General features: G+C 38.4%; 1 protein-coding gene across 9 annotated transcripts in view; it reads left to right on the plus strand.

Moving 5' to 3' along the window:
• The first annotated feature begins 839 nt into the window (after positions 1-839).
• Positions 840-27889, plus strand: part of slc23a2 (solute carrier family 23 member 2) — a 37938-nt gene continuing 10888 nt past the window's right edge. The window contains exons 1-6 of one of the 9 annotated variants that reach the window (XM_085294967.1): positions 840-1159; positions 16604-16652; positions 19280-19494; positions 22012-22110; positions 23490-23606; positions 24550-24707. In XM_085294967.1, the coding sequence (XP_085151093.1) occupies positions 16604-16652; positions 19280-19494; positions 22012-22110; positions 23490-23606; positions 24550-24707 (638 nt within the window). In that variant the 5' untranslated portion in view covers positions 840-1159. Of the gene's footprint in view, positions 1160-2508; positions 2733-16603; positions 16653-19279; positions 19495-22011; positions 22111-23489; positions 23607-24549; positions 24708-27889 lie in introns of those variants that run through there. The other 8 variants (XM_085294969.1, XM_085294966.1, XM_085294968.1 and 5 more) reach the window with 8 other exon arrangements.

A 27889-nucleotide genomic window follows, 5' to 3' on the forward strand; every position in this document is an offset into this window, starting at 1 on the left:
TGCAGCAAGCAGGTGAATTCTGTACATTAAGCGAATTAAATAAGAACAGACAATCTGAATGTGAAGTATGCGATACACACAATGTTTCAAACAGAAACAAACAGAAAGAAGACACTGTCATCACATAATCGCCACCACCTGTGGCTCACCTGCCTCCCAGTACCGCCCCCTTGAGCTCACTGCACCACTCCTACTCAGACAATATGAACATATTTAAAAATAAAAAAGAATTTGAAATGTACATTGTGCCGGTGGGTGTCTAGAAGAGAGTCCTGTCTCAGTCACTTATGGATGCTGTGTGAGAGGGCGGGTGTATGTGTGTGTTTGTGGGGGGGGGGGGGGGGGGGGGGGGGGGGGATGTTATGGTTTAGGGCCCGGAAGGCTTGGGGATACAAGCTCCTCTTGAGTCTCTCTGTCCTAGCCCGGATGATTTCAGAAGTTGGAACAGTTTGTTGCCAGGATGGGACGGGTCCTTCAGTATCTGCGCTGCTCTAGTCCGGCATCTCCTGGTGTAGGTGTCCTGAAGTGGAGGGAGAGCAATCCTGTAGCAGTGCTCTGCTGTACGGATCACTCTCTGAAGAGCGTTTTGGTCCTTAACACAGCTGTTCCCAAGGATGTGATGTTCTGTGTGAGGATGTTCTCCACAGAACCCTAAATACACAATACAAGCCCAGAGCCCCGAAAGCTCGTTTTAATTGTTTAGGAGGCTGCAGAAAACTTACAGCCAGGTTATACAAGCGGGGTTATAATTACAGAACCTGTCCTTGAAGGGGGGGGGGAGTCTGGGCTGCGTCACGTTCTAAGTCGCTTCTGATTGGTTAAGGTGGGGCGAAAGCTTACATAGGCACCCGATGTCACGGGCGATGTGGGCATGCGTCCTGATGAGCGTCATTCCCGTGGCTTTATGAAAGGCGAAATCCGTCCACGCGCAGCTGTTTCGAAACCGAGGGGAAGCAGGTCGTCTAGGAAGAACTGGGTTTAAGGACAGTCTCCCAATCTCTTCGCCGCCGTCCGCTGCGCGCGTGTGAGCCACTTTCCGCCTTCAACTGTCGTCTGCGCGTGCCTCCCGCCTCGCACAGCTTCAACAACACAAGCCACGGGGACAAGCCAGCGTTAGCCGAGAAGGGAAGTGGACTCTGTCTACTCTTTTATCAGGTAGGTGAGTGCAAAACGTGCCACGTTATTTTTAATTCCAGTGCCTTGTGAGTGTTAGGCACCCCTGCGTTGGTTTCCCACTCTGTACGCCGTCTCAGTTTAGGGGCTGGAGTTGGCAGAAGATAACCGCTAGCGGTTAGAGGTGTGTGAGCTCCCCTCTCTCTCTCTCTCTCTCTCCTCAGAGGACTTCGTGGGCCGCCTCGACCGTGGCGATGCTGATGCTGAAAGTGTGACCGTGAAAATAAAGGCCCAGATAGCCAGGGTTCTGTTAGGGTTCCAGTACTAGTCACCTTTCTCCTCTTTAGCTCATATTTTTTTTTACTTATCAGTATGAGGTTTAGGGCAGATGTATCAAGGTTTCTAGATAATGAGGGCTTTATTGTGACTCTTACAACACACAAAACATAATACAGATAGGCTAAGTATGCATGAATAAAAACCCTTAATGAATCAAGCAGCACTAACTGCTACACTAATGCACATTTGGCTTTTAGGATTTACTGGCAATTGATAATGGCAGTGTCCTAGAAACGTGGCTAGGCAGGTGGGTGTATGCTCACAGTACATGTGCATCTATCACATGACCAATAAGTGGCCCAAAAAACCCAACCCAAAAGCCAAATGGGCAGTGCCTGGAGGTGACATGGCTATTTACGATTGCATGAGAATTGCATTATAAAATTTACTTTGTATCAACACCCAGATTCCAGGTAGCAGCTCGACTGCTTTATTTTCCTCTCTGAGTAGTTTAAATTTCAAATGAAACTGCCATTCTCAGAGCAGGGACCTTTGATACAACTGCACCTGCTTACACGGGGCTTTGTTGTGAAAGTAATGCTTTCAGCTTGTGGTTGTCATCATCAGGGTCCTCAGATCAGTCACAATTGTCATGAGAAGTGTCACAGTAATGCAATCCATGAGATATTTTAATCTGTAATATGACTGAGATTTGGCCGTTTTATTCTTTCAAACTGCTGACATTAGTTATAATGCCAGCATTGATGGGGTTGTGGACTGATTTGATATAAATTTCTTCCACAAAACACACAACGCAACTGCTGTTTAAGCAGGGGATTTAGTGCATTTTTTCCATTTACCAAATAAATACCGTGGTGTAACATAGCTGGTTTTCTGTAAGCTTTAAATAAATACTTTTGCCAGACCAAATGGCCAGTAGCACATTTGTGTCCCGTCCACAAATAAACAATTCCTCTAGCCTCATTTCCCCCTCTAAAATTGTGTTTTTGAAAATTCTTACTGCAGTCTGTTAGTGCTTGTAGTACATCCCTGCACCACCCTTACATGCAAGGTATTATCCTATGTCATTTAACCTGTAGTTTTCACAGCACTTGAGTGGACAAGATTTGTGACATTTTTTTCTTCAGCTGTGTTTAGTTTAGTTTTTAGATTTTCTTTTATTTAATTTTGTGTAGCTGTTTTTCTTGGTGATGAATATTCACAGGTAGTATGCATCGACATGGAGGTGACCTGCTTTTGAGCTCAAGATTTTTCTGACCTACTACATGCAAAAGAAAAGGATGCATACACAAGGAGTGATGTCCTGGGTTAATAGACATGTATGTAATCCCAAATATAAACCCATACAAGTATAATTAAGTAGTTGTTGAACTTAAATTATGAAAAACTGAGAAGTGCAAATACAGCTAAAGAATATTTAAAGGATTTTTCTTAGGAATGTTATCTGGATAGTAGATTAAAATCAGCCATTTTCTTCATAGATAATGGGGGTTTTAAGGAAATTTACTAAAATGATATTTATGACAATATAGAAAAAAATACTAAGTTTTATTGGTGTTTGCAACACAGAATGATGGGCGTTTTCCATCCTTTCCCAGTAATCTACAGTCATCGATGACAGACTACCTAAACTGAAGTCTGGCTTTATCAGAGTGCCAATACCAGCATTATTACAGTGCAATTGTAGTGACACAGCATTATATACGATGATGCAGCTTAAGTCTGGGATGTTTTAACTCGCTGTTTAAAGCCCTGCTTTTCCACCATTTAACTACATCCTTAATTTCCATGCAATGTTTGTTCCTGTCATATTGAGTGCACCTAGCGAGTGCTCCAGTGATGTGCCATTGGTTCGTTTACTTTTGGGTCACACATCACCAGTTGCTAATATCTCCTTGCATGCTGTCATACTTGATTGTACTTGTTGTCTGTGGTGTTTTTGGTTTTCTATATGATTTGTTTTATTTTTCTCCCCCTCAAGAGGTGAAACAGCCAAAGAATTGTGCTTTGTTGGCGGTCTGACCTCTTGTAAACAGGCAAACTACTTCAATACTATTGACAAAGCTCTTGCTCTAAGTGTTTGGGCTTGTCTTGTTTATTTGCGTGGTAGGTAATTTTAACTCATGCATTGGTATAGTATGATATGGCCCAGCCCTAATAATGTTTTCAGTCTTTCAGATGTAACAGATGGCAGTTAATAAACCTTGGGGCAGATGTATGAGCTATTGATCCATAGGTGCTGTGATGTAGAGGGGGGGAGCTCAGTGAGTGCAGCAGTGACTGTCTGAAAGAAAGGGGAAGATACAGATGAAAAGCCATTTGTAACCACAGATTGTTCTGTAAGCTGTTTAGCCAGTCACACTTATTCATATTGGGGACCAAATGAAAGTGGAGCACTTGAAATAGAAAGAAATGTGACAGGCTGTTGGGACCAGGTGTTCCCTTTGAAGCTCTGTCATCCGTTATCCTCAAAAAACCTTAAAGATGGAATGCCTGACTGATAGGCCAAACTGAGGAAAGTGGTAATTCTGGTTGTTTGGCAAGAGCAAAGGTCAGTGGTTGAGATTTAATTGTGGTGGGTCACGATCACGTCAAGGAAAGAAAGGAAAGTAAAGATGCTACATAGTGCTGAGGAGGAGGAAAATGGCTAAGAACCAGTCCTGTCAACAGCAAAAGGAAAACAAAGAAAGATGGAAATTGATGGAAAAGATTATTTTAGAGCAGTGGATGAAGTGATGAAATTTTCCTGCCAGTGTTCCCACAAAGCGGCACCCCTCTCTCATCTGTCAGTTATGTTTAAAAAAAAATAATAACTAGCTGTCCATGAACAGGTTGTTCATGGACAGCAGTGGTATTACCATTAGTTTATATATCAACTGTGAGTCATGCTAAAAACATTCTGTGTATTTATTCGATGCTACTGTAAAATAAGGTACTTCTCTGACTTCAGTGTGGTTTATTTCCAGTTCGGTTAAGGTTGTACACTAAACTGCAGTCATCCTGGACATTGTTTCCTTTTAATCCGTTAAACCATTTCATCTTGGTCACACTGAAAAGAGCAGTGGCTCACCTAACAGAATGTCGGGGCCAGGACAAGACTCATAGAGGCAAACTGGGCCGCAGATTCTGGCCCTTTTTGGTGTAGGCAGCATGTGACTAAGATTACACTGTAGTGCTGGGTCATGCTGTGCCTTCCTACTGTACTGTGTAAATGTGTCTGCTTGTGTGGTGTTGACTTCTGTTTTATTTATAGCTTTATAACATTGATTTTCTGCTAGAAAAAGAAATAAAAGGAATCTGTTTTATAAAGTTGACAGCTACACATGCAGCCGTCTAAATTCCTGTTTGTTCGTTTGATATAATTGATTAAGGTGTGGATTAAATGGGTAAAACCAGCATGGCAGCCCATATGACTCTTGCGTAACAAATACTGAAAAACATACCCTGCTGTATTAACCTCTTATGTGAATAATTTATTATGTTTAGCATTAGTGGAGCATTGTTTCTGAGCTGTTGTTTTGTCTTAGGATTGTTTTGAAATTGCAACGTCCATACATTTCCCTCACAGAGGAATTTGTTTGTGTATGTCTGCCTACCCTTACAGCTGTTGATTATGATTATTTGCGCTGTTTTACCCTTCTTTTCTTCTGGGTCACATCTGGCTTGATGTAATGAGTTGTGAAATTAAAATGAGGATTCTATGGATTCCCCCCCCCCCCCCCCAAGAAAAAAGATTTTTCTCTAAGGGGGAGGAGGGATGTGTGGATGGAAGTGCCCACTGAAGCCATTTATTGATTTATTGGTGATTGTGTATAAGTGGTTTTTCCTTAGATGCTAGTGTTTGTGTAGTGAAGACCAATTCCTTTAAAATATATCCTAAATATTAAAATGACTGATCTGAGTGAATTTATGTAAAATTGTTTACATAAACATTTTAGAACTTGAAACCTGATCCACAGCCTCAGATTATGTTTGTAGAGGTCCTCTCAGATCCATACTGATCCCTTAAAACCAACCTTATTGTGTCTACATTGTACTTCAAATGATGCTAATACTGGAAATTTTTTATAATACTTGCACCCCACCTGAGGACACCCATATGTGTTAAATTACCTTCACAAATGAGATTATGCAATTAGTTGGTTTTGTCTGTTTTTTAGCAGGATGACTCAATGTTATATACCACTTTGCATGAAGATTTTACTAGAATTGGGGCTTGGTCAGACTGGGAAGTGATTTAAAATAAACATCACTAACCCTTGAAGTCAATCTGGTTCTAAGATTTTTAGTTTTTCCTTCATGTAGGATTCTGTATAGGGATTGATATTTGTCTCTGTCCTTACCTAGACAGTATAAAACACTATTTGAGGTCTGAGAAGTGCCTATAACCTGCATTCTTTTTAATGGCCACCACTGTGTGATACCTATATTCATCTTTTGCACGGTCTTTGTTCCTGACTCAAAAAGCTGGATCAAATGTCAGTGACAATGGGTAGTACTTGCTTGTACTTGTCAGCCATTGCCTGAGAGTAAGGTATCAAATCAGAACAGGAAAAAATTAGTAAGTACTTCTTGTTTAGTGTGGAGAACTTGGGCAATTTGCTTCATATCTTCACAAATGTACGTAAAATTGGAATAAGAAATATTGTGAGACATTTTCCTGGTAATCTCAGGAGAATACCTGTGGATCCGCATATACTTATGAATTGAGGCACCCAGTTCCTACATGATATGGAGGAAGTTTGGCCTTGGTAGAGATATGTAGTTTGAGTGCTTACCTTGATGAGGGATTTTTTTTTTTTTAAATAAATTTTTCAGAATTCATTGTTCCCCATTATCCATCCTTTTTTTGTATTGCATATCTGGGGCCAGGTTTCAGCATATAAGTGGAGGAGGAGTAGCGGCAATACTGAGCCTCGCCAGAATGACTAAACTCCTCACCCTATCTTTGAGAGAGAGGCCAATCACCCTTTGGAGAAAGGGTGCTGCTTGTACCTGTGATCTCATTCTTTACCCAAAGCTCGTAAAAATGGATGAACTTAGGGACATAGAATGACTGGTAACTCGACAGCTTCGCTTTTATGGGCAACTCTCTTTATCACAACACACCGGTGTGGCATCACTGCAGATGCAACCTCAATCCATCTGTCAGCATTTATCATGAACAAGACCGTGAGATTCTCTAAGTCTTCCATTTGGAAAACAACTGGTCTTTGACACAAGGTGAAGGTTGGCACTTCATCCATTTCCCTGAAGCATGGCATCAGACTCAGAGGTGGGTAGGAATTCTTATTCCTGCTACTTCACAATCGTCTGCAGGTCACTCTAGTGTGAGCTGGAGGTCTCCACCTGATAAAGCCAATTTAGCCATATCATCTGAACCAATAAGAGATGAGTCTGAGGACACCAAAGTGGTAGCCTTCTGCAGTCGCTCTGTCAGCCTTTCGGTTCACAATTTTTATGGACAGAATCTTTATGATTATCTGTTAGTACAGCTGAAGCAACATTCAACTAGTTTATCTACAAAATGGCTGTTTTCTCTTAGTATAATGGATTTTGTGCAGGCCCAGCAAAGCAAATTACTTTTATATTCATAACAAACTGTTTTCTGACATTTTATGGAGCATAAGTTTTTTTTTGTTTTTTTTATGCTGCAGACAGTAATGCTAATTCTACTTTTAGCCTCAGCTCCAAAACAAAATGCTATTAGAAATATAATTGAATAAATTTCAAGATAAAAAATGGATTTATCCATAGTTCATCCAGTTTTTGTCACACTTGTGTTAATCATGTGACATTTCCTCAGGCTGACCAGTTTTGTAACTATTGGAACAGAGCAATAACCCACGTCTTGTGTAAGTTTCATAAAAATTTAATGAGCAGCATGACAAATGATGAATGGACTGCTACCGCCATACTAAAGAGGACCTCTATTTACTGTCTGCTTGCTTAATGGGAGTGGTCCATCTGAGTTCAAGCTTTCCACCAGGTCACGTCATGACCCAATATTATATTTAATTTGATGTCATAGAACCCATATGTTGTTAAATACCCAATGTTCTGCCTTAAATTGGCTAAAATAATTTAATGAATCCTATTGACTTGGTTTTTAGAGGAGTCTGTTCGATGAAAGCTGGTTAAGCATTTTTCTGGTTACCTTAATTGTTCATTGTAAGGCTCTTTTATCGACAGGGACACTCTGCTAGCATCCCTGTCTGCAAGGAGACTTATGGTCTTCATAGCTCCTTTTCAAAAAAGCATCTCTTTATCTCTCTGAGCGCATGTCCTCCCGTATTACACCACCACGCATCACGTGGCATGCAAAACTTCCTCTGCAAAATGTGTCTGTGTGCTGGGTGTGTTTTTAAATTTCTGTTAATATTAAAAGGTTAAACTTACCAAAGTGATTAGTAATTCCTAAGAAGTGATTAGGTGTGCAACAGAAAATGCATCACCGTTTGTAAGTCTGTCATTTTTAGGAGGAACTGATGATTATGAAACTGTACTACTTATGTATTTAGCACTTTTCACAGACATATGTCACAAAGTGCTTCACAAGAAAGGTAATAAAACACAATACAGTCATAAATGCATAATAAAAACCCTGGCCTAATTAAAAGCTTTTTGAAGGTCTCCACCGAGTCCAGACACTGTAGAAATTGAGGAAGTGTATTCCACAGACTGGGTGCAACAGCTTGGAAAGATTGGCCCCCTCGAGTTCTGAAACGAGTGTGGGGGACCACTAAAAGGTTTAGTGACAAGTTACAGCTCTGATGGTTTTAGTCTTAATGGTGAAATTGTAGACAAATTATGTTTAAACTCTAATGAAATAGGTTGTTGAAGACCTGAGATTAGGTTGATTAGATGATCATCATTCTTGTAAATGCTATAACAAATAGAAATTTTAACTCAAACTCAAGCAGCATGAATTTTGACAACATTTCACACAAATGTCTAATAGAGTAAAAGTAATGTAGTGATAACGCTTCATGTGTGGAAGCTGCCAAAATGCTCAGAACAGCAGCGTTGCATCGGTGCAGATTTCAACACACAGTTTGAGTTTTGCCTTTCTCATGATTGTATTTCAGTTGCTTCATTTGCTTATGGCAATAAGACTAGAGAAAATCAGAGGGTTAGTTAATTGCTCTCAGTCAAAATTTCAACAGCACAACTTTTAATAAGTTGATGCTTGTTCGTGGATATATTTTTCCTTATTTGTTTCCCTGAGCGTATACTTTTTTTTTTTTTTTTTTTTTTTTTTTTTTTTTTTTTTGGTGCTTTCAATCACAAGACAGATTTTACATTTTATCCTTTTATCAGAAAAAAATGCTCAATTGAGTTTAAGTTAAAAAAAAAACCCAAACCAAAACAAAAAAAACCTTGGCCAAAAAATCAACTTGGTCAGGGTTGGAAAAAGTTGCTATTTTTATGGCTAATTTTTCTTTGTTGCCAGCGTGATGCATCCCTGCTGAAGAAACTAGATTACGCACGTTAAACATATTCATTTAGGTGCATATTCCTGAGTTGAATATTTTGAATTTGGGCTCAATAAAGCCTGGATTTTACTGTTGGTCCTTTTTTATTTATTTATTTACTTCTATTTTTAGCTCCAACCGTTGCTTTCACAGCTGATGTTCACACGGAAATTTAAAAATATGCTGGCTGCTGATGTGTCAACAGTGTGCTTAGATGTAGACTGTACAGATGGCTGTGCACTTGCATCACTCAGAGGGTTCCCGTTTGCTGGAAGAGTACTACTCTCACATGGAGCATAAAAAAAAATATATCTCAAAAGATTAAAAGCACTCTGTGCCCGTCAATTGAGTTGACATCCTCCACGAATTATACGAATTGTGAAAAAGTTCATGTTGTACAAAAGCAGCCCTGTGACAATTTGTGTTTATATTTGATTACAGAATGATTGTAAGCGTTCTTTGGGTTTGGTGCTGTGTCTTTACATACAGCTGAATTTTTTTTCTCCAATATTTATACATTTTGCAGACAATGAAAATGAGTTTGACCTCATTATCCAACCTATGCAGACTGCACCCACCTGCTAATTCATAACCCAGATTTGCACATTTTTAAATGTGTCAGGCCACAGCCAGTTTTTTTTCATCTTTTTTTTGTTGTTGTTGTAAAGTGTTGTAATGAACTTCAGTTACATTTTCTTTGCGATGACCCACTTTTATTGAAATTGTATAACTTTCTGTAAAAACCCAGGTCATGCATTTTTATTTATTTTTTCAAAGCTGATTATGAAACTGTACAGTTGGCCAAACTAAGGTAATTGGTCCCTACTGTTATGAGCAGGTGAAACTGGTTGTCCTACTGTGAGGTCCAGCAAGACTCTGGCTCAAGTAGACTTAAAGGATTGCATCACCTTTTAAGCAACAAGGGATGCATTTAGTTTTTAATCGCTGCAGGGCTTGGTGGGAAAAATGCCTAAGGCTGTAGGAGGTGGAATGACCTATAAGCAAAGTGTACTGTTACAGTAACAAATCTGTTCATATGCTGCTGGTGGCATGCTGTGTGGGTGTAGGTGATGCTTTGAGAACAGGATGAAAATGCAATTAAATGGGGAACATCTCCTGATCTAAATGTTATTGTCTGTCCTGCTTGTTGGTTTGTTTTTAACTGGTGAATCCAAATTAACCCACTTCCCTTACAATTCTCATGAACAGGGAAATTAGAAACACTTTTTTTCCTTTTTTTTTTTTCTCACTTCCTCATCAGCTGAAAGTTTACAGCAACTTGAAATAGTGGTGTTCTCCGTGAGGTTACTATCTGCTTGAATAGAGGAAAAAAGAAGAGGTAATCATATTTTAGACCAGAAAAAACCCACAAAACTACATACAACACACAAAAAGAGCGAGTCATCTATATGACAGGAAGTATCCCAGCAGCCTCTGGGTAACTTGAGGTCTGATGAGGCGAGTGTTAACAGCTGAAGAGCCATGCTGGTGTAGCATGAAATGCCCTGCTCCCCTGTCGCACCAAGAGATAAAAGTAAAAAGGTAAGCTCACTGCGCTTCCTGAACCAGCAAACAGGTCCAGGTTTCAAACGAAACCTGAAATGGTTTTGTTTGAAACACTTACCTTTGTAACACTTACCTTTCATCATGTGTTAATTTTTGTGGTTGTCAGTTGAGGGTTTTTTTCCAATTTTGTGACTCATCAAACTCTGATCATCAGTCAAACCTGCTTATTAAACGCACTGTTTATGTTGATCAGTTTTGGAGTATTTACAGCCATGTTGTCCTTGTTACTCTACTGTTGAGGGATCTCTGTGTCTACTAAACTCTGGTTAACTTGCTGCCAGTGGAGCAATGTAAACATGTCCTTGCAGTCTCTTTGCAGTCCTCACCCCCTCCCTCATAGTGAAATCAGAACTGTTCACGTGTACCCTGTCATGTAAGGTTTTGCCTGGCACCTCATTGCCTCATGACCACATGCGTGCATATTTTGTAAGTAGTGAACGCTCTAGAACATGTGGTGAACAAAACCAGTAATCAAACCTTTGCTGGAGCATTTTTGCTTTAGAAATGCACTGTAGCAATTAGGGTTAGGCATTTCAAGCAAAAGAATTTGTACTATACATGGAATTTTAAATGGGACCTATTTGGGTGTTCAGGCATTGGTCTCCAATGCTTGGGAGCTAAATCCATCTTTTTATAAAATTTCAGGTTAAAATAAGAAATTATGATTCACTCAAACTCATAATGTAAAGAAAGAATGGCAGTAGCCTCTGTTCAGCCTCTGTTTATCTATCTTACACACTCGACCAGTCAACAAAAAAGTTAAAAATAAAAAAATGTCTCTTCCAGCGAACATTAAAAAAAACCCTCAGGCGTAAAGTTAAGTCTTTTGTGTGATTTGGTGCATCTCGAATGAATGAATGAATGAATGAATTATTCAGAAAGTAGCTATATTAATACTGAAACAAACAAAAGAAGGTAAAATATTCCCTCCAAACAAAGTTTTATAAATTCTTTGACAGGAAAATCCGCATGTTTATCAGGTTTTAGCAGTGTGTGGAGGTGGTTAACAATATTACCAGCGGTGTTGAAGACGCGTTCTGAAGGTGTGCTTGTGGCTGGTATACACAGATATTTCCGTGCCATGTGTGACATCAGTGGGAAACGTTCTTCATGCATTTTCCACAAAGCCAGTGTATCATCTTCTCCATCTACGACCTCCTCGCTGAGGTATCAGTCCATTTCTGTCTGCACCTTCTCCTCCAGTGTGCAATTTGGCAATTAGTTCATCCTTGTTTGGACTTCTTCTGTGTTCTAAATGCTCAAATCAGTCCATGCATGATTATATTGCTCCGGCCATCAAAAAGTCTGCACATTTTCGAATATATCGACTATCGTCGGTTATTGGACTGACGATTGTCGGTTGGAATATTTTTACATATTGCCCAACTTTAATTGTTATTTCCTCCTGCACACTTTTGCCTACTACTACCATCTGCCATGATCTTTTCAACATTGCAGGGCAACTTAGGCAAACAGCACAAATGTAGCTAAGATGGTTCTACATCATAGCCTCTTCAATATAAAACCTGTTGTTGTTTAACAAAATAATAAAGCTACAATGGAGCCTCTACAATCATACAGTTAAGCTCTGCTTGTCAGACCTGTTGATAAGGAAACTAGATTTGTAGCAACACATGACATCTAAAGACTCACGGTCCCCGTGTACTCACTCTTGTACACTCTGCTCCATGCGTCTCATACATATGCAAAGCATGGACAAGACAGGTAAACTTAAGATGGCATTATTCAAGTTGACACGCACTTCCTTTACTGTGTTATAAAAAGATACAAATGCATGTTCATTTTAAATTTAATCCGCTGGACAAGTGAGGCACAGTTGTATATACAAATGAAAGTAGTCCCCTGTTCTTTATCTTCATATACATAACTAACTTTAAATAATAAAGCATGAAAATATATATATATTTTTTTTAATGGAAGGAACTTGTAAGTATCCAGTTCTGATGAGTAGAGGTGAGTTTTTAAGTGTGTAAAAGACCTAAAAACTAAAGCGCTCTGGGTGCTTGAGTAGCAAAGGGCTATACAAGAACCAGTCCATTTACCAAGTCAGAAAGACTTTGAACTTTAACTTCATTTTCTTCACTTTAAAATTTTTTGCAGCTTTATTTTTCCTGGTACCAGATACTTTCACAGCAGCTTAAGTTTGACATGATAATGACATTTTTTTTTTTTTCTTTATTAAGCTTGAGAAACGGTGGAGCTTTGCAGCGTTGTACATGACTGTACATTTTGCACTGTGAAACTTTGGATTCATGATAACATGACAACTACAAAAGACGTTCTTGCGCTTCAAATTGCAGGAAGATTACAAAACCAGACAAACAGCATTTACATTTAATAGATCATATTTTTATAGATTAAAGCAAAAAAAGAGTTTCTTAAATTTAACTTCCACATTCTCAAATACAGGACTTTTAATTCTATTAATTCCATTTATTCACATTTGTTTTTTCCCAATCCCATTGGGCAATGAATAGTAGTTTCCAGTTACAGTCCTTATTATGTCTGCTGGCTGTCTTACAGTTGTGGAAATTTTTTCTACTGTGCACCTCCTGTGGTTTTGTTTTCTCTGATTCTGATAGCTTCCTCCAGTATGTAATGCATTTTAAAAACAAAACCTACTGAAGTAGTTACAAGATGTTAAGTAACAAGACTCTGACAACAAAATGCAGATGGGAATATGCGATCATTGCTTGTTTTTCTTTTCTTTTTTTAATAGTTTTTCAGAGAAGGCTTCTTTAGCTTCATTGTTTCATTAGGAGAAAATACGATCAGCTTTGAGGAGATATAACTCTTGTTTTCATTAGCACCTCCCCAGACATGGATTAGAATACACAAAAAAATAACAGAAGTACAGTGCTACTGTTGTCCTTCAACCCACCAGTGCTCACGGAAGGAAATGACAATAAAAAGTAAAAGACTGGCCGATATTGCGTAATAGGATCACAGGAAAAAAATAAAAGGTGTCTCCTTTAATGAGCTAGAGAGTTTACATTGGTACATTTTTTTTTTTTTTTTAATTGTATTTAATTTTTTATTTTTTTTTTTATGCTGGGGGAAAGTGGATTGCGGTGAACTTGAAATCTTGTTTCCTTCTAAATGGTTGTTTCAAAGACAGGAACAAGTCTGCAACCACTTGCAGGAGAATTCACATTAGGCAAGTTCATATAAACTACTTTCAGAGTCAGATTTAAAAAAAAAAAAAATCCCTAAATAGTAATTGTTGCAGGACTGCAATTTAAGTGCCAAATAACACAGGTAAGCAATCGGCTCGTTGCAAATGAGCTGCACTCAACAGCACAGACTGACTCAGATTGACTGGACCGTGTTGGAAATCTGTATACATTTTTTTTTTTTTTTTTTTTTTTTTAAATTGGATGAATATTATTTGAAAACCTTTGCCAGTCTGTAATAGTTCATTTAAAGTCTTATGTTTGTTTTTTTGTGTTTCAAACATCTGAAGTCATGCTTTTCTATGAAGTTTATTCAGTTGGTATTTTTAGGAAAAGGGGTTGCTACTTTAAACTGTAATTGTAAAAGCAGCAGTTTTAAGCATTAGTTTAGTGCTTGCTGCTGAACTAAAGACTGAACTGAACTATGCAGTCCTGCAGCAGGCATAATGTCGTCTAGACTTTGAGCCCCAGATTAACATCTGGAGGGGATGGTCCTCATACACATGTGCATGCTGTCACATAAATTGGAGATGAAAGCGCCAACACAAACATCTGGTGTGGAAACAAACAACATGGCACAGGCCTGCAGCGGATCTGCAGATCGAGTTACCATGGTTATAGATCCTTCAAATGTCCAGCAGCTTGTGTATTTTGGGATGATTTAAAATAACCACAACAGTTGTCTTTGTTCCCTCTTGTCTCACTCTTTCTTCGCTGCTTTCCCATCTCTCTAATATCGTCTCTCTTACAAACATGAATACTTTCCCTGTTTTTGTCCTGTTATGTTTGCTTTTACATAATGTGACATTTCATGATTATAAAACTGCAGATTTTGATTTTGTTGTGTAATGGCATATACTCAGTTTCAGTTCTCCTCTCTCGCTCCAGTTCCCCATGTTTTTGTGGTGAGGGTGGGATGAGGGAACGACACAGATTTCCGATCATCACCGGCAGACAGGCTACTGGGATACTTTCTATTCTATTCCACATCTCAGAGATGATTCACAGCACTGAGAGAGTCATAGGCTAGGCAGCACTGAGCTTAATTAAGTGCCATCATTTCTTGTGTTGTATGTAGTATTCATTGCTTAGATTAATAACTCATCATGTGACAATATTAAGGGACAGTGGTTTAGTATGATGTTCTTATTTTTGTAGTTATGGCAGGGATTTCTGTGATAACACTGAGCTAATATTTTGCATAGAGGAAATTTGTCTTGCCCACAGATTTTAAACAGAGCCAAACAAAATCACTAGTAGCTTTTAGTAAAATGATTTAATGGAACACTTTGCTTATCACATGGCAGGAAAATGCACAGATATGAGAATCACTGCCTTATTGATTATGCTTACTTGAGTAGTCTCCCCTTGGAAGGCTGATGCTGATACAGGAAAAACACTCTTCATTAGACATATGTTCTGTTTTGAGCCAATGAGTATTCTAGCCCATTTTTCAAAAAATCTCTGTAAACTTTAGGTATGATTATGTGGGGAAAATCCCGTTAGCTTGTCAGTTTCTGAAATATTAAGATCAGCCTGTCTGGCACGAACAAGCGTGCAACGTCCAAAACCACTTATGCAACTCACCATTGTGATGTTCATTCTAAACTTCAGCAAGTCGTCTTGACGACGTGTACATGCCTAAATGCAATGAGTTGCTGTAATGTGATTGGTGGATTAGATATTTGATAACAAACAGTTGAACAGGTTTACCTAACAAAATGTTGATAAATAATTGAGTGTAAGTGTCTAGTGAAGATTTAAACTTGGTAATAATTAGCAAGAGAAAAAATAAAGGCAGAGCTGCAGGGTAAAGAGTGTTAAAGGAGTTGAATGAATTGCTTTTGCGAAGTTTATTGTTGAGCCTTCCTGTCATGTTAAGTCACAGCCTAAAGTAGAGGTAAAAATTAAGAAGCAAATGATCGAATCCATCATCATATGCCTCAAAGATTGGCAGTGATAAAAGGAACTGATAATGGTGACAAATGGTTGTATGATGCAAAACAATTACTTCAAGCTCCTGATGGGAACACTTGACTCACATGTAAGATTTATTTATTTTTATTTCTCTCCTGTAGTGTTTCTATTCTGTGCTCACTCGTATAAAACTGTTTTATTCACAATGGAAACCTTTCTTTGTTTTCACAGGAATAAGGTAATTAATAGATAATTAGACTTATAAGCGGAGTTAAAAATGGCCTCAGTATCAGAAACAAATTGATATCCATCCATAATTTCAAGTGCGATTCAAGTGTTTAAGTAGAAGGCCTCCACAATAACAAATGCCCACCATTAATGAAATCTAAGCCCCTGGTTAAAAATTGATGACTCTGAAATGAAAATCAACATGCCAAGAAGAATGAGGAGTGCTGCCACATTTGGTGATATTGTCTTTCAGTTATTACCTATAAGAATAACAGAATTACTTGCCTTATTGTCTCTGTACGACTTAGATCTTTTTGAGTCATTTAGCAGAGGCGATAGAGATTTTTGTTCTACAATTTAAATTACAATCTGGTCCTAACTCTTTAAAACTTGTCTGACTAGTTTGAGATGGCTTTTACATGCAATTATGAGTGTGCTTAAAGTGTCTTTAAAGTTCAGCTGGGCCCTCACTTTTCTCATAAGACCAATTTAAGGTGCTTAAGACATGCACTTGTTGAAGAGCCAGAAGGCTTGCAATACTCTACAGCTCTTGCCGCCTTCCTGAAACCATGTTTCAGCTGAGAGTCTGAATTACAATCGGCACATCAGTCACACGGTAATAACTCTTGCTTGTGATTAAATGCTATCTGTCAAATTAACTTATGTCTCACCTCCCTCCTCCTCCTTATCCTTGACCCTTTTGTGTCTCTCTGTGCTTCCTCCCCCTCTTCTCCCCCCCCCCCCCCCCTCCCCTCACGTCCTCTCTTATACTGCCTCCTCCTTTCCCCTTCTCTTGCTCCTTCCACACAGATGCTCCCAACCGCCCAGCTTGGCAGGAGTGATGGGATGTGTCATCTAGGTATTACAACTATCCCAACATCTTACACTGCAAGCAGGAATATGACTGGGTGGGAGAGGATATTTTGGGAGGGCTTTAGGTTGAAAATGTCAAAAACTGAAAAATGCAACAAAATCCAACACAGACGATGAGCCGCAACAAAAATGGGATTCGCAAGCAACGTGGACAGCTGCTGACATTTGATAACAGTTTAAAGATTAAAAATGTAAGCATGTAGTTTTTCGTAGAGCAAATGGTTGGAAAACTATATCTGGCTTCAGTAAACTGAGACCAGTATCACAATATGAGTGTCTGCATCTTTCCATACCATGATACTCCTGCAGAGCTGTTAAAACGTATTAGAATTCCAGATCATTCAGTAACGAGCAAACGGGAAATGCATCAAAATAATTGTTTTAGTTCATACTCCAGTCAAGATCTAGTGATCAGAAATGATTTAACTTTAAAAAAATAATGTGGTACTTGATATTAAAATGTCTTTGAAAATCTTAACATATGCAAAATACAAATTTGAGGTTTTCTTTTCCGAGTGTAGCCATTTAGAAATATACAAAAGGCAGTCACCAGGATGCTCATGCCAGTAGTACTGTCTTCTAGATAGCGATGAGATGGAAAAGTACAAGTTCAATGAAAATTTGCTTTCCAGCCATCATTTTTGAGACCAAAGTGGTACTGAAGAGTCTATTAAACATATTTTGTGTAGAAAGTGGGGATAAAGGCCGTGGAAAAGGATGAAAGGTCTAGTCAAACATTCTTGATTAAGCGACACGTATACCTTAGCTTGTGACAGATGTCAGCGAGGACTGGTTTCTTTAAAAGTGCAGTTAGAGGGATCAACCAAGCCATAAAAAAAACCTTTGGTTTCTAGTAATTATAGCATGTCTCTCCTCCTTAACAGTGACAAATACAGCTGCAGTCATGCAATATCACTTCACTGAAGTTTAAAAAGCTGTAACAAACTACAAAAATAACAACTGGTGACATAAACCACACTTACAAAAAGTGCTGGTGGTTATATTTTCTTTCCTGTGTGGAGATCTTCACTTCCTGCATTGGCAATCATTTATCAGAGTATTTATCAGATGTATACAGCAGTTTTCACTCAGTGAGAATTTGTCCGTGTGCTCATTAATACAGCTGTCCTAATGAACGTCACTATTATTATTTTTGTTCAGTTATTTAGACGTGTAAATATGCATCTGGAGTTTGTTTCTAGTTTATCACATTGGAAACCTATGCTTACATCTGTGTACATCTGGGACATTTATGTAATTTCTATATGTTTGCGTGCGTTATTGTCACAACAAGACAGTTCATGCATATTAATTAAAATTCTACACAGGCAGGAGCACCACACCAGGGACATGTGAATACATGAACACCTGGCTTTTGGATGATAGGTCACATGTAAAATACTCGCAGCATTTTATCCTCTAGGGATGTGTCAGTTGACCACAAAAGGCACAGTTTAAATTTGTAAACCAGTTTAGGCATAAACAAAAAGAGATCAAAACAGAAATGACATTGATTTAAAAAAAATAGTACGTCTTATGCACCATGCCTGCTAAAACTCCTTCTCTTTCTGCCTCCTGCATCATCGCACAGTGATCTTTGTTCCTGTTGTTATCAAATACTATTTTTCTTTTAATGGGCTCTCCTCTTTGTGCCTTTTTTTGTTTGTCAAAGACCTGTTTGCAGCATGGATTACTGATTGACATGTATCCCTTGTTAGTTCACAAGTTATCTGGTTATTGATAATTTGTGCAGGCTGTTTTGATTAAGGCAGATTAAGATGACCGTTTTCTTAATATAGTGAAAAATGATCTGTATAATGACCAGAGCGGTGTTTCTTGGGTTGTTTTTGTTTGACTAACAAAACATTAAGGTATTATATAATCAAGACTTGGTTAACTTTTCACATATGAATGTAAAAGCAAGCAAAAAAAACAAAACAAAGTGAATTGTAGGAAAAAAATATTCTGTCAACTAGACAGAAAACCAATCACACTGATAAACTTTCTGTTAGATCCACAAAGTTCAAAAGGAGTAATATTTGTGTCTTCTGGATTTTTAAAAAGTAGCTTTGGACCTGGAATTACTTTCAAAATCCATAAATGTAGTAGTGGCATAAAGTTGCATGTGAACAGTTACATGCTGATTTCTAGACCTGTGAGTAGTTTTCACTTCCCAAATCTTCTGTGAACTCTCTATCAGGATGTAAACAGATTATATAGCTCCAATAAGCAGATCTTACTTAATTAGAACTATGTCATAATTATTTCTTGTGCTTTTACAAAACTTCTTAACTTTGTCTTGGTTCTTCAAAAGACACCAGGTATCAATAATGCAGATCTTGAAGTGAAAAAGCAATATCTTAGCTAGTTAAATATGTATTGAACAATGGCTCATGATCCCTTAATGAACAGTTCAATTTAATTGTGTTTATGCTGTTGCTTTATTATTGTGAATCACACTAAGAATAAAAAAAAACAAAGTCTGAGAATTTAATATATTCCACCAGAAATTTTGACCCATCATCCCCTGCAGTGCCCTGATTTTATCACAGGAATGTTGCCCTTGTAAATAAATCAAATATTAATCCCTCCTTATCTGTCTCATTTTCTAAGCAGAAGAGGCACTCCTAGACGATGTAATCACCCTGAAGGATTCATCTGAAACCATACCACAACAAGACCAAGGAGTAACAGAGAACGAGAAAGAAGACGAAGACACAAGCATGGGCGTGGGGAAGAACACCACCTCCAAATCGATGGACAGCAGCAGTGAAGCAGGAAAATATGAAGAGGAGTGCAAACATGGGGCAAATTTCTACCCAATTCCGGTACATACAACCATAAATAAAATGTTCCCACAGAGACCACAGCCACACCTAAAGCATGCTTGTATAATGAAGACAAAGACAGGGGTTTGCACATAGTTGGGATTGTCCTACATCTCCTCACATTACTCTTTTCTGACTCACGCAATCATATTTGGCATTGCTTTTTGCCTGGAATGTGTTGGAGCAGACAGTCGCACACGAACCTCTTACTTCATGGTCACTTAATGCATGCTGCAGCCAATACTTTTTCCATCCGTTTCCTCTGTTTGTCCTCTTGGCACCAGGCCGCTGCCTTATGTAGGTCAGTGGGCAAAATCACAACAGAGACATTTATCAAATCTGATTTCCTCCACACAAATATGCTTGTTAATTCTTATAGCTCCATTAAATTAAAACATAGCATGTTTTAAGAGATTCTTTTTCATACGTGTTTTACTTCTTGCAGGAGATTTGCCCATGTTCTGTGCTGACAAGAGAAGCTATTATGCTCCTTTTAAGTTTATATTTTTGGTCTACTAGAATTGCGTTGCATGATTCAAAGATTAAAATAATTCTTATTTATCTTACACTCTATCTTACTGAAGCCCTTAATAAAAGCCATTTGGGATTCTTTAACACTAAGCCAACTGATTGACTGCCCCTTACAATTAGGAGAGTGTGGACTGTTGTGCTCAGTCAGGTCTGTGCAGCAGAGATAACCATCTTCCAGATATCTGCAGTTGCTAATCCTGCACAGCCAAGAGAACGAAACTGTCGAAATCAGAGCGTTTAGAATAGTATGAAGTATGAACTTTTGCCTTGAGATGAATACTTGCACATACACTGTCTTTTAGACCCTGTTTCTTCTAGACTACTTAAAGAACACCTACCGTTAATTAATGCTTCATCTTAAATATGACCAACTTTTATTAGTGAAAATTACAAATGATTTTCTTATGGCCACTTCTCACAGTAAGGTTTATTATAGAGTTACCACCTGTATCTGGTTTTGGACCAGGGTAGATCCTCGACATGCGCAGGGATCAGGTCATGAGGTCTGGGGACTGGCCAAGATCCCCTTGAGGCGTCTTAAGACTGGAGAGGAGAAAGACATTTGGACTACCTATATGTTAGCATGTTGGTCCCATAACAAGGCCCCAGGTAACAGAAGGACTGACTATTTATAATTATCATCATCTTTATTTATAAAGCACTTTAAAACAACCACAGCTGACGTAAAGTGCTGTACATTGGAACTAAATCATAAAATTACATAAGATATAAATATAAGTAAAATAATTTGTAACTTGTAAGAAACCCCATGTGCTCTCCATTATTTGCACAGCTTTGCAGATTAAGTTTCACATACAGCACGAGTTAAAAATGAACCCAGCCTGTCCTACATGCAATATAAAATGACTGTTTACAGTTAACAATATCCATATTGTTTCCATACAGTCTAAAAGTGTTCACATTGAATAAGGTACTTTTTCATTTTAGAAAAAGTCTTAGTTGTATTAGCAGAATCTTTTTTCCCCTAAAGCAACTCTAATTTGGCACTTCTCCAGAATATTTCCATATAATGAAAAAATTAAAAACAAAACAAAAAACACACAAAAAAGAACCTGAAATTTCCTTCAGGAACTGGTGAAGATTTAAATAGTGCTAGCAAACATCCTTTCATGTCCTAAAAGAGGGGGGAAAACATGAAATTAATTTTCATGTGGCTTCTTAATACCCTTAAATGTTTAAATAATCAGGTGACACAGGTTAAGCAAGGTATAAACTACGATAAATCCTCCCATAGAGCTTTGAGGGTGACCATGGAGCCAGCTGGTTTCCTGTTAGAAACTTAGATAAGCTTTGTTCCCTCTTTAAAAGAATTTTCTCTGGAGGCATTTACTGAAGCTGTTCAGTGGAACACAAAGGGAAATAAAACATGAGCCTGACATTTTGTGTGCATTTAATTGTCCTGGTGATCTGACATGTTTCCCTGATAACCTTCAATATCCACTCCACCGCTCAGAGTTTAATCTGGAGGCCTATGCATGCCATATGTTTGCATGTGAGGACTGTAGAGTAAAAACTCTGGGTTTGGTGGGCACATTTGCATACACTCCTGACTATGCAAACTACTGCTTTCTCTCCTCCTCGTTGCTGATTGTTCTTAACCTAAATGCTGTGACAAATGCAGCAAAGCCGCACTCTCGTACATAAACCTCAAATGCATATTCAATTATTGAAATTTGTTTGAATGGTTACAAGTTTGCATACTGTAGGAAGCACATGTCCATGTCCAGGGGACATAAGTGCATCCGGCCTTCCACACTGCGTAACATATAGACTGGCGCACACACACAAATATTGACATTGCTTCAGCTTGCATGTTGGCACGCTGACAAAACCTACATTGAAAGCGAAAGGTATGAGCATTGCGCCAAACCTGCTTTTGAGAAACTGTGATTTTTGTTTTTTCCTGCATGCTCTGGCAAATTGGGATAGTAAAATGTTGACGTGAAACTCTTTGTATTTGTTTAGGTGGTGGTAAATGGAGTCAGCGGCGCCAGTGGTGACCAGGACACTGAGAACACAGAGCTGATGGCCATCTACACTAAAGATAATCAAGGAGGCGAAAAGGTAGCTTAGGAGTAAAAACCGTCAAAGTGAATTCCTCATGAGTTTTTGTAGTCATCTTAAAGGATGTTTTTGAAAGAGCCAAGTCACTATTTTGGCACAATGACTCAAAAAGCGTACTCATAAAGTGCTTTTGTTGACTCTGTGGTTTTTTTTTTTTTTGGTTTTTTTTGTTTTTTGTTAGCAGCGCTCAGCAAAACAATTTCAGTGATTTCTTTTTTTCCCCCCAACTCATCTTTCACCTACATACTTGAGATTGTTATCAAAGACTGATTTATTAATAATAAAGCAAACAGCCCTCAATGCTCCACTGGTCTAAAGACCTAGTGATGTCTCTGTGATGTGTAGCAAAGTTTGCTTTGTTTCTTTAAAAATCACATCCAGTAAGTTTTAATAGATGCTTTTCACCTTTTGTTTTGAGACAACAAAAATAAGTAAGCAAAGTTTTTATCTATTCTAAAAATGCTGACCTTAAATGTTATTGAAAAGGGGTATGCAAATCTTAAAGAAGTTTTTATTTCTCTAAAATGTTCTTCCCATAAAAGGCTGAATTTGCACTGATGCCGTAGCTACAGGATGTAGATCAGGGAATGTATACCCATGTCTTACATTGTTTATAAAAACAAGCCAAAGTGAGCTATGACCTCCATTTTTTTTTTTAACAGTAAGTGGCAATCATGAAGCTTAAAACCTGTAATTATGATAAGTATCCATTCATGGGTTTTCCCTGAAAACAAAAGCCATATCATTATAAGTAAAACCCTTTCATGTGATTCACTATTTATAGTATAAACTTCTGCTGTAAACATGCTGTTGTTTTCAATTCTAATCTCCAAAGTAGAAGTTAGAAAAATTATGTTTTGTTGTTCTGTTTTCCTGGTTTATTTTTGTTTACATAAAAACTTTAACCTCATTGTAGTACAGAAAGATGCTGATGAGATATTTAGTAGAAAAGACCAACTCATCAGAATGACTCCTTATCTTCCTCTGTGGTTCTCTGCTCTCAATGTCACCATGACACTGCACTTTTCTGTAAGACAGAAATTTACCTCTGGTATTTTTCCATTCATAAAATTCCACAGATCGGCTCAGACATGTTCCACTGACGTAACATTATTTTCCAGTACATGTCATATAGCATGCATGTAAAGAGAAGTGTAGATTAACAGGATACAGTTTCTTTGTGTTTCATTGTCTGTGTAGAGCTCTGTCTGAGACATTTAACAGAGCTCTCCTCAGATCTGCTCTGACACGTTTCTCTTGCACTAACACAACATGTGGCAGCTATTTTCCTGTACATCCTATGTAAAGTACATGCACTGATGCAAAGGGAAGTGGATTAAAATGATAATAATACTGTTTGTGTTTCATTATGTGTGTAGAGCTCAATGTCTGAGACATTGGACAGTACAGACAGTATTGATGCAAGGAGGTCGGATATGATCTACACCATTGAAGACACCCCACCCTGGTATCTCTGTGTGCTCTTGGGATTACAGGTAAACCTACACATTAAATTGTTTTAACCTCCTAGGACCCTGCGTCCACATATGTGGACATCACATTTTGGGTTATTTAGACCAAAGTACTCAATTTTGCTGTACAGGGGCCTGATATCCACTTACGAGGACATTATACTGCTACTGTTCTATCAAAATTCTAAATGAATATCCTCATATGTGGCTCTCATTTTTCTTAGAAACAAAAATTAAGTAAAAAAAAAAAATCTGGTAATTCTTTGTTTTTACATTCATGAGGACCCAATCAGCCCAACTATCAAAGAGAAATTAAAAATGCATGCTGTGGAAGAGTTTGGGTCTTAGGAGGTTAATATGGACTGAGAATGTCAAATACACACTCTATGATAAGGGTGTGGCAGATGCTTTTTAAGCTATGTTTTATGTCAGTGACGTCTATTTTTTTTTTCCTTCTGTCCTCTTAATCCAACTGTGCTCAGAATATAAATCAGTTTAATAATCTGCCTGTTAAGAATGGTTAGCTGATGCATAAATGCAAATATTAAATTAACTGTTCAGTTCACCTGAGACTTCTTTGTGGTTTGCACAGGTAAACAGGCTAAACAGGCTTTTCTTTAGATTTGGGAATTTCCAGGTGGAGCAAGGTGGGAGCGGAACTGGATTGTCCACTCCCGTAGTAGAGAACTGGATGACTGGTACCCTGATTATAAATGGGGAAATAGACTAATCTGTTCTGGGAATATGGTAACCATATAAACAATGCAGATAGTTTCATTTGAGGGTCAAAGACTTCCCATTATATTTTCCACTTATGAGCCTAAAGGAATGATGGTGAGGATCCAAATTATAAAATTAAACATTTGTGCTTTGTTATCGGGGGCTTTTGGGAAGGGGGTGGACTAAATTTCTATAGTAGATGGTGGAAAAAAAACAGGAACGACCTTCTGCCATCTTGTCTTTCCAGCACTACTTGACATGTTTCAGTGGAACCATTGCGGTGCCGTTCCTCCTCTCTGAGGCGATGTGCGTCGGCTTTGATCAGTGGGCAACCAGTCAGCTCATAGGGACCATCTTCTTCTGTGTGGGGATCACTACCCTGCTACAGACCACACTGGGCTGCAGGTATGCACACACACCTCTCTTCCCCCGCTGTCTCTCATCCCTGAGTAACTGTGAGTGTGTTTAGGCGTTACATGAACTGAGTAAATGAATTGCATCTTTTTAATTTAGAGCTGCAGATTAGTCCAATTTGCATCCACAAAGATACGCACTACTACATACAAGCTTTATTTATCTTTTACGTGTAGTTTCTATCAAAATATGGATGAGTAGCATTTTAATTTCTCTGCTGTGTTTCTGTAATATTTTATGAAATTGAGACAACATGTGGTTCTTCTATTGCATCACTTCTGGCCAAGCAATGTGAAAAACACGGAAGCAATAACTGATTAACCACGGGCATGTCTTGGTCAGTAGTGACTTTTCCAGGAGGGATGGCCTGTTTACCAGTTTAGATGTGTGGAATGATTCGCTTTGACCCCCTTTCTCAAGAATGTATCGCGTTTTGTCTTCATACTTGTTTTTCTGGAAATACAAAGAATTAAACTCTTCATTTGGTAACGGTCCCTCTGCACTATTTCTACACTTTCTACTTTTGTTTGTTATTTACGACGAACATAAAATCAGACATGCTTAATGTGAGGTATGTTTTGTAATCGGTGATTCACCCTTATTCAGCTCTTAAGGTTATATCACTCCTATCACTTGCCAGAAAATAATGACTGGTATAAAATGTTATCTGTTGTCATGGATATTATCACATCTCTGGGGTCTGTTTTAATGAAAGTTGAGTTATGATGGCAAGAGGTGCTGTTTTTCTTTCATAAAGAAGGAGCAGTTGCGCGAGAGAACCCTGGCTCGTTTTCTTTCTTTCCTTTTTTTTTTTTATTATTAAACCTAATCTTTCAATCCTGTTGTGGAAGAGTCTTGGTCTCGTTATCATGCTGCACAGCAGCAGCAACACCGGCCAAATCACCTCACTCATATAAACCCAGACAGTCGCACACACAGGCTGTTCATTTTAACACTGACTCTATGACTTTTACTGATACTTTGATGGAAAGGAAAAAAGTGTGTGAAAGTTATCCTGCCTCCTCCTTTTATTTTATTAACAGACAAATAGTGGCTTAAAAATCAGCACCTTGTAGAAAAAGATATACACTCATCACATTACATGTGGTCACCTGTAAATCTCTAATCAGACAATCACATTAAGGATGCAGTTAGTCATCCAAACACAATGAGGAACTGATAACATTCAACCCAGCTGTGTGACTTTGGTGGCAGTTTGGGTATTTCAGAGACTGCCCCTTTACTGGGGTTTTATACACACACACACACACACACACACACACACACACACACACACACACACACACACACACACACACACACACACACACACACACACACACACAAAAAATTTCCAGAAAGGTTTGAGCTGAGAGAAAGTCTCAGGTTACTTGTTAGAACTAAGGTAGGCATGTGAGCATCAACACATCAATCCTTGATGTGCTGTAGCAGTAGAAGGCTACTCTAGAAGCGATACACAAAGGACGATTAGGAAAAATTATGCCTGCTCAGATGGTCGATTTCTGCTGCAACACTTGCATAAGCTCACACACGCGTAAACATGGATCTAACCTATGAGCTGTCAACAAATTAGGCTGCTGCTGGTGATGCGATGGTGTGTGGACCCTTTTTATAGCTTACTTTGAGCCTCTCAAGTCCAGCTGAAGATCATTTAGCACCACAGCTTACCTCAGTGTTGTTGTTGACCCTGTTGTTATCCTATTCACAATAACCATCTTCTAGTGGCTGTTTTTGTCCGGCTAATGCACCTTGTCACGAAGTTCGTATGATCTCAGGCTGTTTGTTTTGAAAGCAACAGTGAGTTTACTTGACTGAAATAGCCTCCCGAGTCACCGGAGTAATCTCAGTGCACTTCTATGAGCTCAAATTGTGGTCATAAATTGTGTGTGTGTGTGTGTGTGTGTGTGTGTGTGTGTGTGTGTGTGTGTGAGAGAGAGAAAGAAAGAAAAGGTTTTGTGTGTGGACTTGGCCAAAAAAAAATATGTGTGCAACTCTGCGCTCAAGTTCCAAGTGTGGATTTTGACCCTATTTTTCTTCTTTCAGCTGATTGGTCAATGTCATGTCAATCACAAATGTAACTGTTTAACTGTTGTCCTCCTCTTCTGGGTCTGTACTTTCATTAAAAAAAAAGTTTTTAGGGATGAGTCACTGGACAACAGCACAACCCCAAGTAGATTAAACCCTCTGAAACCCTTTTGACAACTAATAAATTAATAGCAACTACAGCTGATACATTTGGCCAGTTCCTCCACTATTAACTGTAATACATGAAACATTAATTGGGGCTGTCATACCTTCAGAAAGTGATTTAGTCCTGAATCGTCACTGATTTGTGCAAGCTGAGCAAACAGCCTTACGTTTATTGGTAATTTTATTAGCCCATTGTCTTGTCCTTTTTTTCCCACAACTTATTTTACAGACAGTTCATGTGGACATATAATGGGTCAATCTGAAAGTGAAGAAGCTGCCCCCTGTTGGACAATGTGGCAAACTATTTCAGACACTCTATACAACTTGCATTTTAACATTTGAGTTTAGTCCTCATTTCCATTTAGATGTTGATATGTTTCTGTGACAGAACAGATCTGGAGACTACAAAACTGACAGCTCTGCAAGGGTTAGTGGTCTCCAACGTCTGAAGACATAGTCTAACAATGTAGTGAAAATATTCTGTGTTTTAGGACCACAACAGTGCTGCATCCCACTTTTCCCATAATGCGTCCCACTAAAATCTGATTGCCTGGTAAATATCTACATCTTTCAGTGTCTGTGCCAATTATCAGCCACAAATGTAATGTCTCAGCATCAGGCTGAGGTTAATATCAGCTTTTGATATCAGCAGAAAAGGACAGATTTTTGTTTTGTTGTTTTTGTTTTTTCGGTTGCTGATTAGTTGTTATAGTTTAAAAAGTAAATTCTGTACTTGCAAAATATTTTTTTCCCCCTGTGAACTGATGAGTTTCTATCAAAATATAAACTTTATCTCCAGTCTTACATGATGCTATAAATGCCAGAAAAAGGATCATTAAATATGTAGATTGTATATGTTTACTGATTGTGTAGTAGAGTGCTCAAAAACATCTAAAACATAAATCACATGCTCAGTTTTTGCTTTTTCATAGAAAAGATGGGGAGGGGGGAGACTGAAACAC

Source organism: Mchenga conophoros, linkage group LG12, assembly GCF_057382185.1.
Source record: "Mchenga conophoros isolate Kocher_MC1m ecotype Shallow Benthic linkage group LG12, M_conophoros_male_GT1.1, whole genome shotgun sequence".
Lineage (NCBI taxonomy): Eukaryota > Metazoa > Chordata > Actinopteri > Cichliformes > Cichlidae > Mchenga > Mchenga conophoros.